The 23350-nt window shown below is 31.4% G+C and overlaps 1 protein-coding gene across 3 annotated transcripts in view; it reads right to left on the reverse strand.

Moving 5' to 3' along the window:
- Window positions 1-12670: 12670 nt before the first annotated feature.
- The window catches only part of LOC126770978 (guanine nucleotide-binding protein subunit gamma-e), a 39574-nt gene continuing 28894 nt past the window's right edge, over window positions 12671-23350 (reverse strand). For all 3 annotated transcript variants that reach the window (XM_050490618.1, XM_050490617.1, XM_050490619.1), the window contains one exon: window positions 12671-15609. In XM_050490618.1, the coding sequence (XP_050346575.1) occupies window positions 15504-15609 (106 nt within the window). In that variant the 3' untranslated portion in view covers window positions 12671-15503. The remainder of the gene's footprint in view (window positions 15610-23350) is intronic.

Below are 23350 nucleotides of genomic sequence, written 5' to 3' on the forward strand. Positions count from 1 at the left end.
GCAAGCACAGTTGTTGTGGCGTGAAAAATCGCCGCACCTTGTTCAGAACTCCGAGTTTCCATGAAACTGTTTTTATAACAGCCTCGATGTAATCCCTTGGACTAAGGTCGCAGCGAACGTCAATCCCCAGCATGGCGATTTTGCTTTGCATCACCAGCGGAGTACCACAGAGGGAGGGAAGAGGGGAAAAAACTCTTTTTTTATAGAATAGGAAGGCGGACGAGCATTTGGGACACCTGATGGTAAGTGGTCACCAATGCCCATAGCATTGTAAGATATGTTAACCATCGCTTACATCTCCAATGCGCCACCAACCTTGAGAACTAAGATGTTACAAGGGACCTTGTGCCTGTAATTACACTGGCTCACTCACCCTTCAAACCGGAACACAACAATACCAGGTTCTGCTGTTTTGCGGTAGATTATACTCATAGAAATGAAGTTGAAAAACTATTTCGATTATGAAATAAATTGAAAAAAAAGAGAAAATTACTTTAAAATATTTGTATGATACACTAGAAATGAGCACATCGCAGACAGCACCCCGTTTTAAAATGCTAATAACAGTGAATTGCTTTAAACTTGTCCGGCAATTGTATCTACCCTGCATTTCTAAATACTTAATGGATATGTCTAAAAATAAATATTAACCACCGAAATATAAAATAATCTAAAATTAGTATTCTAATAAAAAAAGTAGATAAATTAATAACTTAAGCCGTGATTTAAGTCAGGACGTCATTGGTCGATCTAAATATAATAATCTATGGTAGTCCTGATGGATTCGTGAAAAAATGGCGATTTAAATGGCGGCGCAGATGTTATCGAAACTTTGGAAGTAAAATTAAAATGAATATAAATAGTTATGAGGAATAGTGCGATTTCGATAATGTAGACGATGTCAGGAATGGTTAATTTTCCTTACGGCGCCATTGTCTATGACCATTAGTCCGTTCGCTTACAAATAATATAAACATCACTTTAAAAAATTAAGACACACTCCGGGCTCTAAACTCAATAAATTTTTTATTGGCCCGATCTGGGATTTGAATCCAGGATCTCCGGGTCTGCCGCCTTACATCTAGCTACTAGACCAACGAGGTAGTCAAAAGCGTTGACTATTATAATCATTATTATTACATTAAAATGATAAGGCGTAGTTGATTTAAAAAGAAAAACGGGAGTTTTATGATATTTTAACAATTATGCTATTTAACTACGTATTATTTAAGATAATTATATCGTATATTGTATATAAATCCATAGACGGAAAGCCACTGAAGATAAACTTTCGTGGTTTTTGTAGTGCCATCATTTAATTTATTTAGTTATATTATTAAATAAATAACATGAATATAACACAAAAATTATATCATATTATTACTTTGAACACTCGTTCTAATATTATTTTATAGTGAATCATGAGGTGATTGTTATTTTCAAGTGCTTGTAGAAATTATAAGTCAACGTTATTGAACATACTTATTTAAAGATTCAATAATAGATAAAATATTTGTAATTTGTTTTATATCAGGTAATCAGTTAGGGTCTTCCCACCATCTATTGAAATGTTTCAATTCATTACGTACGCTTTATAAAATTTTATTTATGAAATTAAAATATTTTGTCTGGAATAACAATTCATCTTTTGAGTTAATAATAAAGGCAAAATTAGCTAAAAAAATTGCAATGTCAAAAATAAATTATATATTAAAACTAATAAATTTAATACTATTGAAGAAATAATCAGCTTGCAAGAAACACATAAAATGAGGTTGTGCATTTAAGCCTTACGCTTTGTGCATCATGCCCGACTGGGTAGGCTCAAAACCTTCTCATACAGAGAAGAGGAAGCCGTAGCCCAGAAGTGGGATGTCTACTCGGTACTACTTCCCTTCTTTTAATTTTATTTCATAATATATAATTTGTTGTATTTTATAAAAACCATTTACATTTTATAGGAATAATTTGTACTTTTTTTATTGTATTACTAGGTACTATATTTATTTGATTTTTTTTTATAGCATAGGTATGTGGATGGGCATTAGGGCCACCTGATGGTGAGTCGTCCCCACCACCCAAAGACATTAGCTATGTAAGAAATTACCATTCCTTACATCGCCAATGCGCCATCAATCTTGGGAACTAAGATGTTACGTCACCCTTCAAATTGGAACACAAGAATAACAAGTATAGATTTATTGCCGTGAATATGTTATGAGTACCCACTCATGAGGTACCTCCAGACGGATTTGCACAATTTCCTACCACCGAGTAAGAGTATTCTGCTAATGTCAAGTAGGAGATTGAAAGGTTACTTTAAAGATTTTCGTTGCTACTGTTAGAAATAATACAACTATTATAAATAAAACAACGTAATCAATATAATTGAATGAATGATTAGAATATTAATATCATATTGTAAGACTCAATCAGATTGACTCGATCATAAATTATTGTGTGTATATGTTACTGGAGAATCTTTCATTATTGTTATTAAACAATAATAATCTACATTTTTAATCTGGCAACAAGAACATTGACAGATGGCAGATGCAGATTGACAGATTTATAGCGGGAAATTAATTGATATTGAATCCCCTCTTACGAGTATTTCGTAGTAAATAATTTGTGTGTAAATATTTATATCCCTTATATTTGTTTGTATTATACCAAAATTGTTTTTTTAGGGATCATTCATCCATTTAATAAAAATCTCGTTTTATTTCTGAGTTGATATCAAGTCCTTACAGTAGTATACAACGAGATAAGGCTACCAAAATATTGGGGTTTGTACGTTTAAAGATGATTATTACTAGATGGGTTTAAATCGGGTAGCATTTCTATTATGTACACAACAAGAATTTGACGAAGCTATAAAAATCAATATATAATACAAGAAGATAATTCGAAAAGGCTAACTTGAAAAAAATCTGTTGAAAAAGAAATTGAATGAATGTGACTTTAAGTCACGTGATAACAACTATTTTATATAAATACATTAATCGGTAAAACTGACATGGATTTTGATATGTATTGATGACGTCATTCCTGTAAAAAGCAATTTCGTTCGGAGCTATTGTGTGTAATGGAGTCAGGGCTAATAAAAAGGGGTTGAGTTTTATGCTTCAACACCAAGTGTCCCTTTCGAGTTCCAATTTTTAACGTTGTATAAGTAAAATAATTGAAGAGCTGGCTAGTCACGAAATGTCATGTCCATAGAGCCAGCTATATGAAATTATAATTCTGATGTGAATTAAACAAGTGCGAAAATTATAACTTCAACGACATGTATATATATATGTTTTATTTGTATTTTAGAAATCTAGAAGCGTTGATCTTAATTTTCGATTAAGTCTGAAAGAAATTTTTCTTTTATTAGATTTTGTATGGCTAAATCCTGTTCAAAGTTAAAAACAAAATATTGTATGTAATCTACATTATATATTTGAAAGAAAGAAAGAAAAAAAAACTCGAAATCATTAAATTTAGCTGATTTAAACTTGTAATTATATGGGTATGGGTTATCAATAAATTAATAATTAATTTTGTAAGTTTAAAAATAAGCTAGGACTGCTTCAAAGCGATTTGTCGTAAAATTCTTTCATTTTATTTTATTACGATTAATCCACTCATAAATTTTTGAGTTTGTAAATTTTATATTATTATGTTAAAGGTATATGTTATAGGAAAGCGTTGATAATTTGAATACTGACAATTTGAATTTTAAAATAAAAGAAATAATGTCGTATATCGTATTCTATACTCTCCTTCGCGATAATTTCGACATCGACGCCAGTCCGTCCAAAAACTATTAAAACAATATACATAAAACCTATACCAGACGACGCGGCGCATTTCGTAGAAGGTTTTTGGATATAATATAATTATATAAGTAGCTGCGCTTGACGTGACAAGCGTGAATTTCATGTTCTTGTAATATCTATGAATTATCCCAAATTGATATACATTAAGCTTTACATCTGCTTACAATTATATAAAGATATTGTACTTTGTATTCTTAAACAAATTAATATTATAAATTTAACCAGTTAGAGATATGGGACTCATAATTATTGTTAATATATCATATTGTTTGTAAGCTAATATTTCGAGGTCACGTCGTGCAACGTTTTGTGTAACGTTTGAGTTAAAACGTGACCTGTACTACGTCACTCGCTCTATAATTTATTTACACTTTCCCGAGAACGAGAGCTTGGAAATAAGGTTAACATAGCGATTTTGATAAAAAATACAACAAAAATCACGTTACGCATGTAACATGGGCGTTCTAATATTTTCAAAAGATAAAATTGTATTTTGTTTGTAATTGACTAGCTACCCATATTAGCTTCATGCATGGCTGGCATGAGTAGAATAAGGGCTTCCATTAAACGTTCATTAATTAAAGGAGAAACACATAAAAAGAAATTCTAAGAATTTTGTTGTGCCATGAACCTTCCAAACAACAAACAAGAACACCTCATCTAGTTTTCATCACAATAGGTTCATTGGTTTAGAAACGCATACAGGACAAACATACAAACCATTTTTTATTTATATATGAGATAAACAATTAGTATATTTTTAACTTAACCTATGGCGATCTGTCATCTGGCGAGACGTCAATGAACGCACGTGAGTTAGGTTCTTGTGGACGGAACTCGTGACCAGAGTGCTTCATAAGATGACGACGGTCTGGCACGTGACCTCATTAAATATGAACTGAATATACTTGGAAATACAAGGACATTTGTCCTGTAAAAGAATATGTGGCTGATATGATAGATAATAATATTATATCACGTAACAGTTAGGAATGACCCACTGCTGGGCTAAATCCTCATCTTTTTTAAAGCGAACTTATTCAATTACAAGGCCTTCAAAGCGGGTGCAATCTGTTGGTGCCACATGTGAATATTTGTGAATACAGATTTTCATACGACACAAGCAGGTTTCCAAATATTTTGCTTGCACCGAGTCGAGATGAATTATCAATAAATTAAGCACATGAAAATTCATTAGATTTTGTCTGGGCTTGAATCTGCGACCTTCGGTTTAAATCCACATGATCTGGCTGTGGCTTAATGGGTCATCACTGCTGTTAGTATTACAGCTTCATTTCTATGCTAGCATCTACTTAAGCCATTAAAATCTAAACAAGTTTTATCAAGTAGTTCTGCGTGTCATCGCAGCTCTATTTTACTAGAAATAGAGAGGTAATGGCTCCTGCTGAAGCTATTCGAACCTACTGCTATACAATCTACTCACCAGAGGCCAAGACCTTTTGCGCATAGTATTTTTTATGACTTAAGTAGGTGGACAGGCAAACGGGCCACCTTATGATGGTATGGTGTTTAACGCCGCCCATAGAAATCGGCATTGTAAGAAATATTAAGCATCCATTATATTGCTAATGCGCCACCAACTGTGGGAACTAAGATGTTATGTACCTCGAGCCTGTAGTTACACTGGCTCACTCACACCTCTAACTGGAATACAACAAACTAAATACTTAAGTTTTTGGGTTATAACCTACCCAGGCGAACTTGCACTAAGTCCTACCACCAAGTAAAATAATAAGTATGTCCCTTTTGCCTGAAATCACAATGCCTCATTCACCCTCCAATTCGAAACAGAGCGATGCTAATTTTGATAAGGGTTGGAGCGTTACATGAGTAAATTATTTTATGAAGTAATTTTTGTTTTGATATTATTTAATAATATCCTAGGACATTATTCACACACGGCCATCTGATCCCAAGCTAAGCAGAGCTTGTACTATGGAAACAGACAACTATTATACCATATATATTATTTTTCTTTTGTAAATACATACTTATATAGATAATTACACCCAGAATCAGGACAAAGTGGCATGTTTCTGCACACAAATGTCTGTCCTGGGTGGGAATCGAACCTACAACCTTCGGCGTGAAAGTAAGAATCTACCAACCACGCCAATCGGCCCTTCAAATATATTTATGTCTAAGGTTTCACTGACAGTAGTCGTGTTTAATTATTTTTTTATGTGAAAACATCTTAGCGATCGGTACATGGTAGGGGCTAACTGTGGTTTCGAGCGTCAGAGCGTCAGAAGCATAAGATATCGAGCGTCACATGACGTCAACGTAAGATTTGTTATTGTAAGTGCGCTAATATGTGCATGAGATCGGTACATGAGCTCGCATTCTCGGTACTCACGAGTACCTGGGCACTCACACCATTTCAAATATTTCATTATTTTGGCTTATAGAAATGTTAAGGTAATGGTACTGTATGTCCGTTTGTTAATTAAATATTACTAAGTCAGTTATATCCCATATAATTATATTTTTACTAAAAGCACTAAGGCTGTTGTGATGTGTTTCATGTCTGCTTCATTTCAAGAACTAAATTTATGAGCGAGAATTGGCTGGTTTTTAGCTCATGAACAAACTAAGCTCTATTTTTTCTCCTCAACCTTGAACAGGTACTATTTGGCAAGTTAATAATGTTAGGGCGAAGCCTTAACGATGCAATGTGAATTTGTGTCGTAAAAATCTACGGGCGACGAATTTACGACGACCTGCTGCAAGCAGATGTAGGGTAGTAGTGAGGTCCATGTCACACTGGAAACTAAACTTATCGGCGGAGTTTACTTACACGTCTGCCGTATGCGATGAATTGTTTGCGTTAATTCAACGCATCGCATTGAGATACAAAATCATTTTACAAAGTGACGTCACATTGCGACTATATTTTCTTCATCTAAAGCAACAGTGATATTTATTTATTCAGTGATACTCAACGTTTTTACTCTATAAGTTAATTGGCTAATTCAGTTGTAACATAATATGTATTTCTTTATGTACCACCCAAAATATCATTTATCTATTTGATGAAATAACAGTCGACAGTATATATTTGTTAGCGAAATATGATAAAAGCATTCTTAAAGGATTCCTCTATTCACAAAAGCTAATTTCTCACTATCTCAAAAATGCCTCCTGGCGGGCCTCGTGTCTGGGTGTGCTTTCCAAAGCTTTTTGTTCCCATGTCAAATCATCCAGTTTGACGCGCTCCTTCTCAAACGGCGTGTCACGAATCTTTTCTTTTCGTATGTAGGTTAAAACGTCATGGCGTAGTGCATTGGATGAAGCTGTCGGTTATCGAAATACGACAAATCGGGAAATTACTTGTTTTTTTTTTTATAAATATATTTATTATTTCTATCTTTTCGAAGTAAAACTTCTTAGTCGGCGATTCGAGAATAGTTGAATGAGAAATATTAAGAGTTAAATTTTAAGGTCACGGCACCTTGATGTGAATTACAATACGAGAGAAGAAATAATATGCGACATCAAGGTCGTATACTGCGTATACATAACTCTCAAGAGTTATGTATATGCTACCCATTCAATGCACTACATTTTACTTTTAATAAGAGATTTCTTTAAAAGTTTAATTTCTGTCACGTGTCAACCTGACAATAATGACAATAATTTACTTTATCTTTTATAATATTTTTTTTTTACTAAATTATTTACAACCCGTGTCATGTTTTTCTAAAGAGTTCTATTCTTCCATTCTGCTTTTTTAATTTATAATAAGTACTTATAATTCCTCAATTTTCGATATTTATGTATTAATTTATTATTTATAAATTAACGATATTTAACTTCGGTGTGACGATATTTAACTTCTAAAAAAAATATACAAATCAAACAATATTAATATAAAATAAATATCACATAGTTATTGTATTTATTATTACTTTACAGCCACTTTACAACTTGCCTTATTCATATATTATTACTTCAACATCAACGAATCTATTGTTTGGAAACAAAGCCAAAACATTTCAGATAATCTTTTTCTGTGGTTAGATCCTAATGTCGAATAAGTAATAATAAGCGCCCTTATAAGCCTACTTGAAATAATAATTATTTTATTTGATTTTATTGATGGGAACGACGATATAAAAAAAACTATCATTAAACTATATTTTCTTTTTCATGCAGTGGACGGTTTATATGGTGTTCTTCTTCAGAAGTATAAATCACACAAACTTACTTAAACGAACGATGAGGCACACATTCTCGCCTCATAAATTTGGGTCCAGCACAAATTTGCTTGCCTGTTCCACCCTCGCCTGAAATAATTACCCACTGTCGACACCCGGCTAACTCTAAGAGATTTACATCACAAGGGGTTGTTTGAACGTGAAAACTTAACTAAGGCAGCACTTTTATTTAATTTGCACATGCTATTTTTAAATTAATTTGACCGGCTGACATATTACGAGATCTCCGAGACCCGATTGATTTGAAATTCAGCATATAACTCCTTACGTGACGTAGACGCTCACTAAGAACGGATTTCATCATTTTAAACCGGCAGTATTAAGAAATAACGATTTTTATTAATATTTATTTATCTAAAATAGATAGGCGGACGGTAAATGGGCCACATGGTGATAAGTGTTCAACACCGCATAAAGACATTGGCACTCTAAGAAATATTAACCGTTCCTCCAATGTGCCACCAACTCTGGGAACAAAGATGTTGTGTCCCTTATGCCTGTTGTTACACTGGTTCATTCACCCTTTAAACCGAAACACAACAAAGTATTGCTATTACCCAGACGAGCTTGCACAAAACCCATCTATGTAGGTACATGGATATTCGTTTGAATAGAGTGCATTTAATTCAAATTTTTTTGATTTTACTAACCAAACCATGCAGACGTCCTGCCTTCGCGTTCATACCAACTGTCATGGAAATCGACGGTATAGAAGTTCATACAACGCCATCTATCGGCGAGTGACAGCAAAATAGAAAGCATAAAAATATACATATACACATATCCACCTATCGTGGGATTGTGTCAAAAGATATCAATATCTATATACCTTAAACAGATATACGAAAATCCGTTTTTATATAAAAGATTTATGTATCGAATACAAGATCATTGTTTCAAAATGTATGTTGCTTTTTGTTATCAGAAACGACTAGTCTAAACGTTGTATTGACGTCGAGAACATGGTTTTGGGATCATGCCAGCTAGACTGTTATGTCGGAAACCAAGGCGATATATCAAAGTATTTTAAACAAAATTTATATTATAACGGGTAGGTTCTAGAAGTGAAATTTCAATTTTTGAATATGATAATAATAATTATTTAAAATGATCACGAATAATTCTGCTTAAAAATATATTTGTAAAAAGACAGTGTAATACAGACCATAATTCATTTTAAATTAAAAAAAAAATTGGAAGGTCTCCATGCGAACATATGCTGCCTTCACGGAAGACAAGTGATGTGTCTGTTTGTACATATTATGTTGAGTAAAGACCATTGTGGGAATTGGACCTTAAATAATCTAAATTTGTTTCAAATATTAACCTTTTTATATTTCATTGATTTTTACTGCTTGCCAATTATAAGCTCTTGTTACTTCAAATTTATATATGTTTTACCTTCACTTTGCCAATGAATAAATTTAAATATTACGTTTAAAAAAAATATAACGCCTAATATTATTGAATACAAGAAAAGCGTCTAGTTAGTATAATTTGTAGACTATGTATTTTTTTACCTATACCGCCTGTAATAAAGTATAGAGCAATAATATTTAACAATAATTAATAGCTGAAGAGTTTAGCCGGTGTTTTGGTTGTTTGTAAGCTCGACTATATGGCCGTTACACGCCCACCATTATCTATTGTAATTGCCTCAAAACATCGGTATTTACTATTGATTTTATTATTAAATATTTTATAGTTCATGTGGATCATAAACCAAGGTGAGAAGCAGCCATGGTTTTATGCCTAGGCCGACAAGGCAGCGGCCTAGGGGCAAAGACTAAAATAATATTATTTAACCCTTACCACTTCGATGAGAAGCCACAAATGTCATAAGGGCCTGTGATGTCTAAGTCCGGGCGTGGTTGTGGGCTTAAATCTGGTCTAGCAATACTGGGTCTTCATGCGCCTAATTTGTGTTTATAATATAAATAACTTGGGTTCCCTCAAACGAGGCGTGAAGAGGCATCTTGCGGGCCGGCGAGGCGGGAGCGGCTAGTACAGATTGTTCTTTCCGACTGTACTGGCCGTCGTACGCTTGGACTCTACTACCACTTACCATCAGGTAGAGTAGTCATTTGCTTTCCCGACGATATAAAAAAAATATCGTGCTAGGTGGCTAAGGACAATATCGTGAGGAATCTGCATATGTAGAATGGGATTCTGCCATGTGTATCACGTCACCTGTATTAGAGCAGCGTGGTGAAATAAATTTGAAATTACTACTACTATATAAATAATTTCTAGAATATTTGATGTACTTTAATTATAAATTTATGCAGTTTATTACAATTAATATATACAGAAAATACACACGAAATGACCGTAGGAATAACTTATTTTCATTTGCATAACTATAATACCCTTACCGTCTGTTTTGCCTGACATTAACTTGCTCGAATTGCTTTTAATTATCATTTTACATTAATTTATTTTGGTGAGATTGTTTAAATGTGTTTTTCACTTGGAAATTTTTATATTACTATACGTTAATTAATTAAATGTTAAGTTAACCCACTGTATTTAAACTAATACATAAAATAAATTATTAAAAACAAATAGAAAAACGAATAAAATTGAGTTTATATAAAATTTTCTCTCAATCGGTTGCGTGGAATTGACTCAAATAACTCTTCTGACAGGCCAGCAATTTTAACTTGTATATCAATAAGATTATTTATGACTAAGAAGTAGAATACATAAACCAAACGCTTAATCCTACCAAATGAAAGTCATTTTGGCTATGAATATCATAAAACCGAATCAAAGCAGACACGTACTGAGAAAGCCGGTTAAAAGCGGCTCAAACCAGCTAAAACCGACTCTTACCGGTGGGCGAGCGGTGGAATACTGGCTTAAGGGATTCGTCGAATGATTCACGAGCCACTGAAAATAGTAATATACTGTAATAACACCGAAATAGGGCAACAGGATAAACGAAAAGTAGGCAGGATTTTTGTTATTAAACTTAAGTTAGTATTCAGATTTCGTCTATATTTGTAGTAGGGATAAAAATAAAATAAAGAAACAGTAGCTTAATAGTAATAAAAATATTGTCAATATGCCTTAAAACCGATTTCCGTTTAATTATTTACAATTTGGATGTTATATTAGGAGATTAATGGTACGGTCTTGTGCAAGATTAAGGAGTTATAGCATTGAATATGCTAAACGATGTATTTGTTGTACATCATTTTGTCCGGCTTATTAAGTACTCTCAAAATAAGCAATGTGTATGAGTTGATTATCTTATCAGATACTCATTTAGCACTAATAATACCCAACAACCTTGAAGACGTCCATCGAAAATAATGAAGAGAAGATAATTATAACGAGTTTGACTGTTTAAACTCTAATAATATTAATAATTATTTAACGAATATATTATAAAGAAAACTGCGTATCAAATGTTATTTAGCATTACTAAGTTATCACAAAGATTAATATTGTCAAAGCGACTATTATTACCATTATTTTATGTGATTTGATTTTAATGTGCTATTATAAATTAATAATGTTCATATTCTTCGAATTAAAATTATGTTACATCATGAAAATTTAAAATAAAATAGTGGTTAGGTTAGGATATATTCGGAAGGCCCTACACGTGTAGATACTTATCTACACGTCTGCACTTCACTTAAGTACGGCATATGTATGTTTATGTATAATTGGATCCGGGTTGTTGAGACGGCAGTGGGTTAGTTGCTGTTTCAAACTATGCTCATATTTTATCATATAACTCGTTATAATTATTGATAATTTTATTTATACGATGACTAATTTTGTAGCCTATTTGTTTTCATATTGTATTTTTTCAGTATTCAATGATGTCTTGTGTTATTTATAATAAAAATCAATTATTTTATTTCAAATTCATTTTATCAACCTAAAACCTCCAATATTATTAAAAGGCTTATTTATCATGATACATAAATTGTCAAAAAATAGAAGCATTTCGGTGGTAAAAACATGAATCATGTGATTTTCTTGACTTGTTACTTTAGATGGGATTGGTGATTGACACAATCACTTACGCTCACTTGATTCGTCATAACTTATTTTCAAAACAATGTCTACGATGTGAATCTTTAAAATATTTATAATTGACATGATGATCTAGTTTTGATGTAATGAGGAGAGGGAACAAATTAAAGGTTATGAAAATCTCTCATTTGCAAGCAATTTTGGAGATTGTGTTAACTATTTTGTTTTATTTTTAATGGATTCATAGTCAGTATATAAGCACTATCTAAGCAGTAGCTAAGCCACCAAATTGGAAAGTCTTTCTCCATATGTTCTCTTTTTATGTGAAAGTCAGAATAGGATTCCAGAGTAATTTTAATAATATTGTCGTCCAACTTTCCATCTATATAATATACGCACACTTGCACAGGACATAGAAAGTATTACTCCTTTCATGAATAATAATAAAAATATTATCATAATATTTAGCATTGTTCTTAGCCATGAATGTACTACATTTTACCAATAAAAATATTCTAAGGAAAGAAACTTAGTCGGCTTGACCTTTAAATTATTTGCTACAACTTTATTATAAGCATTCTGAAAGTGGTATTTTACAAGCAAACACGTTCGTTACAGATTTTGATTTATTTCAGTGATTACTGATTACATATTAATATAATAACATATAATAGCTTAACCTATTGATTCTAAAAAAATCATTTCCAATACCATCTTATCTAGTTATTAATTTTTTGATTAATCCGTTAAAAAGTACCGATTAAGTTAATAATTAGCTTAAATAAAACATGGATATTAAATAGAAAGCCCTTGTTGGAGATAAAATCTGAAACAAATGTAATGTATTTTAATTTTCATTTAATATCCAAGTTAAAAATCAGACGAGCGTCCCACTCGTTTGATATTAATGAAAAAATCTTTGGTTTACAATCAAGGTTAACAAAAAAACTTAGTAAATAAAATGATTTATAGATTAAAAACGATACGCTCAACAAATAATATATAGGCAGTCATCTTATAAATGGTCCGAACGAAGAGGATTTTGTTCAGAAACTTTTCGAACAGTCAAAACTTTGGCGTCGCGTAATATCATACGGGATCTCTTATATTTATCATCTAGAACATTTTAAATAAACTCGTTACATTTTTAATTTATTATAACTACGGCTAATTCTCTGAATTGCAAATTTTATCGTATAAGTTAACAAACAACTTTTTGATTGATTTTTGCTTTTAATTTATCGCTAAAACTACGTATTACGCTCTAATTTCCTATTTTAAAAACTATTCTTGTCTAAGAGAGGACTGTTTTAATGAAACTTATAAATGATAAGAGAGATGAAAGATATGATTCAGATAAGTTGAAAAGAGATGAAGCGATAAACGTTGATAGTAAAGATTAGGAAGGATGTTATGAAATCGAAATGATTTTTTATGCACTGGTTATGGAAGTCAAGATGTCTAAGAAGTTAATTTATGATTTAAACTTTATTGTCGGTATTAGCAAATTTGATCGAACAAATGATAATGAGAAGCATCTAAATAAATGGGAAGTACTCACAGCCAGAATGATTTCTCATTGTTCATGTCTAGATATGGTAAGGAAGAGGGATATTTTTTTTAATAAGTTTTAGTTTAAATTTTAGGTTTAATTTTAATCTATAAATAACTACAGTGCTTTAGTTTAAATTTTCTATTTAATCAAAATAAGGATTAGAAATGCAATCCTTTTTAATGGAATGATAGATTAATAGCACTACATGAGATTAATTTTGCTATTATACTTCATGATTAACTGCAATATCTCCGAAACGGCGTAGATAAAAGTTTTAATCATGAAGATTTTTAATAGCATTTCAAATCCAATAATCTTAGATAATTTAGAAGAAGTTTATTTTGGTAACTACAATAGTTCGCATTAGTGAATAATTTTCATGAATAGTAAAGTTTAGTTCATTTTAAATTTTGAATTATTACTAAGCTATCCAAGTGCTAGATTTAAAATTGTAGTCAATAGATTTATTTATCTAAATTTTAAATGTCAGGGAAGGGATAATGATATATATAAATAAATATATAAATAAATATATATATATATATATATATATATATATATATATATATATATATATATATATGTAAATAAAATAGCTAGAATACTAAAGGAGATTTCAAAGAATGAATTTATAAATAATTAACTTATATAATAAGATATAATGAGGAGCGTAGAAGATAAGACGCTAAGATTTATTTTATAGAAGCATTACAAGATAATGGCACCGCGGAACGTACCTGTGTTTATAAAAAATTATCCTAAATAAACTTATCGTTAGTTTTCGAACGAGATTATGTTGCTTTTAATCCATGATAGTTACCTTAATATTAATTTTTCAATGCGCTACGTTTAACATTTCATTTTAAGTCATCGCCTACGATTTCTTTATTGCCAATACCTAATTATAATTCCTGATAGTTTGCCTTATTTCTGTGATCCAGCAAATAGATGTTAAGTTGTGATGTGCGACATTACCCTATATTTTAATTATCTTTATTAAATATTACATAATAATTTAAATATAAAGATTCACGAGCTCAATGAATCTTCACATTTAAGAATCGTATTTTATTAACTAAATCGCGATGTCAAAGTTTTTGTTCTATTTTAAGGAATTGAGATTTTTTTGTTAGTTCTAAAACTAACCGAAGCAGTAGAAACTAGTTCAACATACCTCGGTCGGTTTAAATCAGAATCCAAAGCGGATCCACGCAAATTTCTAGGAGGAAGTTGCTTTGCTTTGCGTGGAAGTACTAGGATTCCGTAAATCGTTTCGCTTTCATTTTGACCATTTATAAGAAGTTCCCTTATAATTAAATTATAATCACATTTAACACGAAAGTAAAATACGTCGGTATGAACATACGTTTTAAAGTTTAAATTTACAATTTTTACTTGTCCAACATTAACTTTTCATTTTTATCCTCTACCGATAGATTCGACCGAACGTTACTTTACTAGAAATACAAAATTTAACGTATTTACAACCATTTTTTTTAAATCTTTTAACAAAACATTCATAAGTACATACTTGCTTCGCGCACAGTCTAAATGTACATTCTTTACAATATTAGCGTTACGAGGACTAGATTTAATTGGGGAACAAAAACCGTGTACTGAAAACGTCGGATTACGATTCTACAGTTTTGGCGCGGCGTACTTCGTACGTCCGGTGGACTTGTTACTATGGTACTATTTTTTGTTTCTTCATATTGTCTGGCAGTTGCATTAATTCGATATCATTCGGAAACCTTCGATTTCTCTTGATTATTATTATTTCCCATTACCAGCACTAAGTCGATGGTTGGACCAGACCAGCTAATTACTCGTGCCAAAACGTATGTCTTTTAGAATTTTTTGGTGATATTATTTTTTACTTAGGTTATACGATTACATGATGATGCATTTTCCTTTTTCAGCCCAAGGGTTGTTTTTCTTGTCAGGGGCATGTATGAGAGGATCATTCTTCTCATTTTCCTCTACGTATTCTCTCATCCTGAAACAAAACAAAATTATTGGTCATTTTGTTATAATAAATAAATTGACATTTCATCGAAGGTATAATGTAGAACGGCCAAGTGATCTTTTAATTTTTTTTAATGATTATATATAACAGCTAGGAAGACTGGCAAAGTAGACAACTGGTAAGTGATCAACACTGGCCGTAGACTTTGGTACTGTAATAGAAAGAAATATAAAGAAATATTGACCAATTCTTATATCGTTAATGCGTCACTAACTTTAGGAAGCAGAAGTTACGACCCTTTCCTCTATATTTATACTGGCTTACTCAGACATAAAACTCAGAACAAAACAATACTAGATAGTGCTGTTTGACGGTACGGAGTGATGAGTGGGTTGTACCTACCCAGACGCGTTTGCACAAAGCCCAAAAAGTTAACCTTTCACTGCTAATTGAGTGATAAATGTATTATATCTTGCCATTACTCCCCGAGTACGCCACTTACTAATATAGCATGTGGGCGATTACACGTGTGAATAAAGCAATCGATTCTATTGCGTAATAAATCACGTTCTAAGAGTTTTATAAAGGCGTCAAAGATCTACGCAAAGTTCGCCAGTTGAAGATATTTATGGCATCGTCTAAATTTTTAATGTTATGTAAACTTCCGCCTTTAATATTTTTCTTGACTTTGAAATAAGTTTTTTTTTTTAATAAAACTCCCACTTTGATTTATATTCAATTGAATATTTAAGCATTATGTTATATTTATTGATAGTCAAAGAATGAAACTTAGTGTTTTTTTTTTATTTCTTTAGTTAACGAAACAATTTCAATGTCCATATAGCTTAATAGCTTAAAGGCGTTCGTTTCGATCATTATATTTTACTTTTTTATAAATATTTTAGTAAGTTTCTAAAAGGAAAATATACAAATGTTTGTTTGTTTATTAAGTTAATATTCTATACTAGGAGGAGACTGATGAACTGACAATTTTAATTAGATACTTTGAGTAAAAGTTTCAAAATTTGCAAAAGGCATTTCAAAGATCTTAAGATTATTAAATAATAAGAAATAAAATTTTAGGCATTTTATCACAAAATACAAAAAATTTTTTTTTTTTTTTTTTTTTTTTTTTTTTTTTTTTTTTTTTTTTTTTTTTTTTTATAGAATAGGAAGGCGGACGAGCATATGGGCCACCTGATGGTAAGTGGTCACCAACGCTCTTAGACATTGGCATTGTAAGAAATGTCAACCATCGCTTACATATCCAATGCGCCACCAACCTTGGGAACTTATGTCCCTTGTGCCTGTAATTACACTGGCTCACTCACCCTTCAAACCGGAACACAACAATATCAAGTATTGCTGTTTTGCGGTAGAATAACTGATGAGTGGGTGGTACCTACCCAGACGAGCTTGCACAAAGCCCTACCACCAGTTAGTACACCACCAGTTAGTAGTAGTTAGTAGTAATACTTAGTATTTTTTATTATTATTCTATAGTTGCATTGGTAGCATACGTTGAACATTATCATTTCGTTTCATTTTTTTTCGTACTTTTTTACGTTATATTTTTCAAAAGCTAGGACTAATGTCCTCCAAGCCAATTTCTGCCACGGTGGCTAATCTCAAGAGAGATTACCCAACTACGCAGGAGATATTATAGTGCATAAGTGTGTGCAACTAAAAGTAAACACAGGTGCAGAGTGCACCTCTTCCCTCACTCTCATAATCCAATGGGACGGCAATCCGACACGACCGGAAACAGTTCAGGCGCAGGACCAACACGGAACGGTTCAGGCACGGGAGTGACCTGAACCGTGACACACTTCCAACTTTTAGATTCCGATCTGCTACCGATAACCTAATAAATTTTTACTGGCCCAACCTGGGAATTGAACCCAGGACCGGGTCTGCGGCCTTACATCAAGCCACTAGACCAACGAGACAGTCAAACTAGGACTATTGTCTATATTAAGGCTACACTTTATCCCATTTTAAAGATTATTTCTATTATTTAATTTGTAATATTGCTTTGAATTGGTTAATTATTTACATAAGACACATATTATCTTAGTTCCCATTGTTGGCAGTGCGGGCTTAAGAGAACCGTTAACGTTTTTTACAGTGTCGTTATCTATAGTGGTAAGCCCTTATCATCCAAAAAGTACTAGCTCACTTGCGTTCCAATTTTATTAAAAAAATACAAAAAGATATATATTTTTTTATCGTAACACATTTTTCGTATCATATATCGTAAGTAAAATTAATTTGAGAATCTCAGAATGTGAATATGAACAACCACTTGCATCGTTGAAATTGATATAGAAGCTTTAGAGCTATTTTATTTCTCGAGCCCTTTTCGTGACGGAAACGATATAGCTTATGTGTACGCAAGATTGTTTAGTAGCACACAATATCATAAATGCTATTAGTGCAATTTCTTTAAAATGAAATTTAGAAGACGTATGATATCTTTTATATTTCGAATATTAAAGTGGTTTGATAATCTTTGCAAAGCAATAAAATAGCTATAACATGAAATAGTATAATCAAGATCATAATTACAGTCAGATGGCATAATACGAGGATCATAAGATCCCGAGTTCAAACTGGCATCACCGGGAAAATTCTGACACATGAAATAATCAGCAACCCGCATAATTGCGGGATCAAGAAAAGGATCTTTGCTTGAGTTTTAATTAAAAAATATATATAATTATATATATATAATATTAATCATATTAAGATAAATTATCACATTTAAATTACAATGCATTGCTTAAAAATAAATCAAATAGTTCCATTCCATAGTTCCATTTTTCTCGCATCGCGTCTAGTTAAAACGATATTATTTAAGTAACAATTTACAAATGTTTGAATGAGACATTTGCAGATACACTTATGGCAGTATTTCACTGACAAATGAAGCACACGAAAATTCAATGATCCGAATACGAACCTGCTTCAGTTAAGATTCACAAGTTACAACTACTGGGCCGACTTGGGTTATGGAATTAGATTTGTTGTCTATTTGAATACACTCCTGGTATTTTATAACGAAACTGGATTAACAAGAGCAATTTTCCAAATGGCTCGGTAATGGGTACACCGTACATCAATTCGAAGACATTTTTATACAGTGAATAATTTATGAAAGGATGGAACGATATTTTCAAGAAATGCTTTCGTAAATACTCTACAGTTTTTAAGAAGATTGAATGTTTTTTTGGAAACAAATGACTCTTCGCGAGACTATTATAAAGTGAAAAGGAACTCGCTTTTATTTCTAAATGTACGAGATCTAGCTGAATATCTTGGCTTTTGATAATTTCTGCAACTTTAATATTGCTTATCATTGACTTTTGTTTAAGAACAGCCTTTATATCCTAATAGACAAAAGCTTCCTCTCCTCTTCAGAAAAATTGAACCATACCGCTTCAATGCTGGTTGATGGAAATAAATTTGACAGAATTTCATCGGTTCATAAACACAAATTAGGTACATGAAAATATATATCTTGCCCGGGTTTGGACATAATACTTTCGGTGAATATTCACATATTCTAATATCTTTGCTAAATTTATTTATCTAAAACTAGCTTAATATTAGATATTTGATAATGGAAAGAGTCAATGACCCAACAATGAAATAGTGATACGGTAAAATATTTATAAAAAAGAAAGGTTTTATACAAAACGATATACATGTTAATTAAATATTGTAAATCAATTTTAATTTTAATCATAGATGGCAAAACTACTGTGAAATCATACAAAATCGATACAGTTACCGTATCTGTTACACATAATCTCTGCCTGAACTAATTTGAGAGATCTAAATATATTGCTATTTCTTTCGTTAGCTTAAAGAATTATGCTGAATCTATTTATTATAATTTAGTTACATTCATAAGATTAATAGTAAAATGTTATTTAATAAGTATCCAAAAACGATTATCGTCGCATAATTTTTCCTTAATTATCTAGGATTAAAAAGAGCCGTAAGCTTAGACTAGTATTAATAAACTATTTATAAAGACCAGATACTGCGACTATATTGTGTCGCCATCTGTTATTTGTTTGTTTAATCAGAGTCCAGCTGTACAAACATCGATAATTTGCTAACACAGACGGGTCTATAATAACATACGCGTAGTGCGCCGTCATCAAACTATTTCTTAAATTTTTATAAAACCTAATATAAAACCTTTTTTGTTTAAACTATTTAGATTTTCCTATTGATAATAAAAGTTTGTGGCGATGGTAATAGACAATGTTGACTTGTGAAAGCAAAAAAAATTGAATGTTGTATTCAATAAAATAATGCATTTAATTATCGCGTTGTTCTAGATATTTACTGAAGTATTATTAGTAAAAGCCTGTGAATGTCCCACTGCTGGGATAAGACCTCCTTTCCTTTTTTTTTTTTTGAGGAGAAGGTTTTGGAGCTTATTCCACCACGCTGCTCTAATGCGGGTTGGTGGAATACACATGTGGCAGAATTTCAATGAAATTAGACACATGCACGTTTCCTCACGATGTTTTCCTACATCATCAAGCACGAGATGAATTATAAACACAAATTAAGCACACGAAAATTTCACTACGATCATCGATTAAAATTCTCGCGTTCTAACCACTGGGCGTCTCAGCTCACTGTAGTGTTATATGATTTCTACACGTCATCATTAAACGCTTCAAAATTTGAAACCGATTGATCTAATATTTGTCATCTTTTCTACCTTAACATTACGGCATTTTAAATAGGTACAAATATGTTAGCCTGCGTGTGTGCATTCTCAGATCCTTTTAATGCGAAGTTCGATCAACGTGTAACATACAAATATTTAAAAATTTTAAGGTAGAATTTTGCTAATATAATTTCACATGTCTTATCTTATTACTAGTATAGTTCAATTAATTTTGTCTACAAGACTTATTTATTTTTATGAATTAATAATTAATGTATGTTAGCTTATTCCATATAAATAAATATTTAAAAAAAAATTTTATGATATAATTATTAGATATTTGTAATATCATACACAGTCATCACAAGTCGTGGTTACTCTATTTAATTACATATTATAATGCGTGATATAATGTATCGTTATGTATTTATATATTGTTAGATGTGTGTATTTGTATTTGTAAATATGAACAATCATCTTGTAAATTTTTTTTCACGCACTTCTTAAGAATGTCTTAAAAGTCCTTTTTTTAATATTGTATTGAGCCTATCTATAAGTATCAATAAGATCAAGTCAGTGTAATTGTTTCCACTCAATAAGTTACTTATTTAATCTCGTTATAGGAACATCTTCTGGAGTCACGAACAAGAGGTAACTCAATTTAAGAGCTGTTTGAAACGAGACGAGTTTTAGATGATACATGAATCCGATTTATTAAATAATTTATCTACCGGCTTTTATAAAACAAGTTTTCGTTCAGTGGTTAAAATTCGGCCATAAACATTTAAAATTTGTGGTTAACAATATATTCAAATTTCATTTATTGATAATACTGAAGCGCTTTAATAACTGCGAAAATTGGCTGATAAATAGAGCCACTGAACTATTTTGTCAGCCTATATATATAGAAGTAAATTTATATGTAGAAGTAATAAGTAAATTTATATATAAAGTAAGTATATATATATACAAAGTAAATTTAAATATGATATTTACATTTAGATATCAAACAGTTAGTTGTTAGTTTTAATAACTTTCAAATGAAAATAAGAGTTTATTTTATTTTGTAGGCCCTTAGGAGAACATTTGAGTAATTTAACAAAATTTAGAAGCTTACAAATGAAAGTTCGAAAGCTAAATATTTATTTTAATGTTCCATTAAAATTGTTTTCATAAGAAATACAATTTTTCAATAGCTTTATTTATAAGCGGGTGATTAGTTAAACAATGTTGTCTTCTTCTTTCGAATGTAAAATCAATAATGTCAGACAGAGAGAAATCGGTGTTACTAAGCAGCAGCTAAATAATGTTTATAAGCAAGGCCGTAAAATATAATATTAACGAACCAATAATAAATATAAATATTGAACATCAGCTTAAAGCAATACTAATATATATCATTTCCTCTTCAACCAACCGTAGACTTACCGTTACGACACCCCAAGGTTTGAATTTACGAACATGTGGTTTCAAATTGGAAATCAAATCAAGTGTTGTGTATCCTGACTTTACTTCAAAAGTTGATTTAGGTTAGATAATGGAATTGGATTCTGAAAATTCAATAACTAGTCCATAAAATCGCATTAATCTGTTCAATTTGAAAGGTGAGGATGAAATACAGTATATAAAAATCTAGTATTATCTGATTAGACTAAAGTCTATATATATCGACCACTAGATACTAAAGTATCTATATAATATAATATAATACGTACATTTTAGCCAATTTAAAATAGAAAAGCACCATTGAGTTTTCATGTTTGTTTGTATTCATAATTCATCTCGAGCACAGTGGTGAAAAAAAACTTATTGTGGGAAACTTAGAGTGTGCATATGTCGGATAAAATTCAGCCATTAGACGCATATAAGCTCAGTGAAGCAGCGCGGTGGGATAAGTTCCAAGCGTTCTACTTAAGAAGAGCCTTTGTAAGATACTGGTATATATAAGAATATATGGCCTTACACCAACAGCTCAATTGGATAACACTGTATTAAAAATGCGACATCACCTAGACTTACTGTTTAGTTCATCATTTATGTTATATTTATAGGTTCATTGAAATCTTGTATGACCAGATCCCAACTCGGTTGGTAAAAGAAGAGGTGATATATGTGCCATAATTTCACTTGTTTTAAGCAGCTGGATAGACTTGCATGTTTCGAATCGGCTATCAAAAGACAAATAAATCGGTAAGAATCAGGCTTGGTAATCGTAGAACCCAAAAGACTTAAAAGAAACAGTAACAGTCAATTGTCTGATGATAATTATGATATTAGTTTTATGGAGCAAAAAGGTTATGCATAAACATTATGTATATTTGGATAAGGATAAGATGCCGTTAAGAGTTCAAGTCTATGCTAAGATCGCGTCGAGAAAAACACTATTAAGCGATAATAATACGTTATTGTACAAGCATATTATTATTTTTCTTTACATTACAGTTGTTTTTATATAGTCATCAGCGTTGTAGGAAAAACTTTCTGGAAGAACGACGAACCAACTAGATGCTGATAAAATTGTTTCAATAGGTACGAAGAACGATGATATTAAAAAATTAGGGGATATTATAATTTAATCCATTGCATCTCAACGATATTATCAAAGAAGATATAATTCAAATTAGTGGATACTTTTGGCTAAAATATTGTAAATTAATTTGTTATGGTCATCACAGGAAACATTTATGTGACTTGTTTTAAATAATATCAATTGAAAAAAGAACATTAAAATAAATAAAACTATACAGGCATGAAATACAAATAATAGTAAAAACACGTCATCCAAAATATTTCTTGGATGACGTGTGTGCCCTACGATACCCAGGATACTGACATTTACCTCTGAATAGCTACGCTTAGATATCTTACAAATGATCTTAAATTCATAACTTGCACTAGCAAGTTTTATGTTATGTACAAGCAGATTATTTTACTTGTACTCAATATATGTAAATTTTTAATACTGATAATTTTGACTATCATTTGATAGTCAAAATTAGACATTTGTGATTTAAGTCTCAAGAAGCTCATGAATTTTACTATAATTGAAACTTCAATTTCTACTAATTACAAACTATT

This window comes from Nymphalis io, chromosome 9 (assembly GCF_905147045.1).
Source record: "Nymphalis io chromosome 9, ilAglIoxx1.1, whole genome shotgun sequence".
Lineage (NCBI taxonomy): Eukaryota > Metazoa > Arthropoda > Insecta > Lepidoptera > Nymphalidae > Nymphalis > Nymphalis io.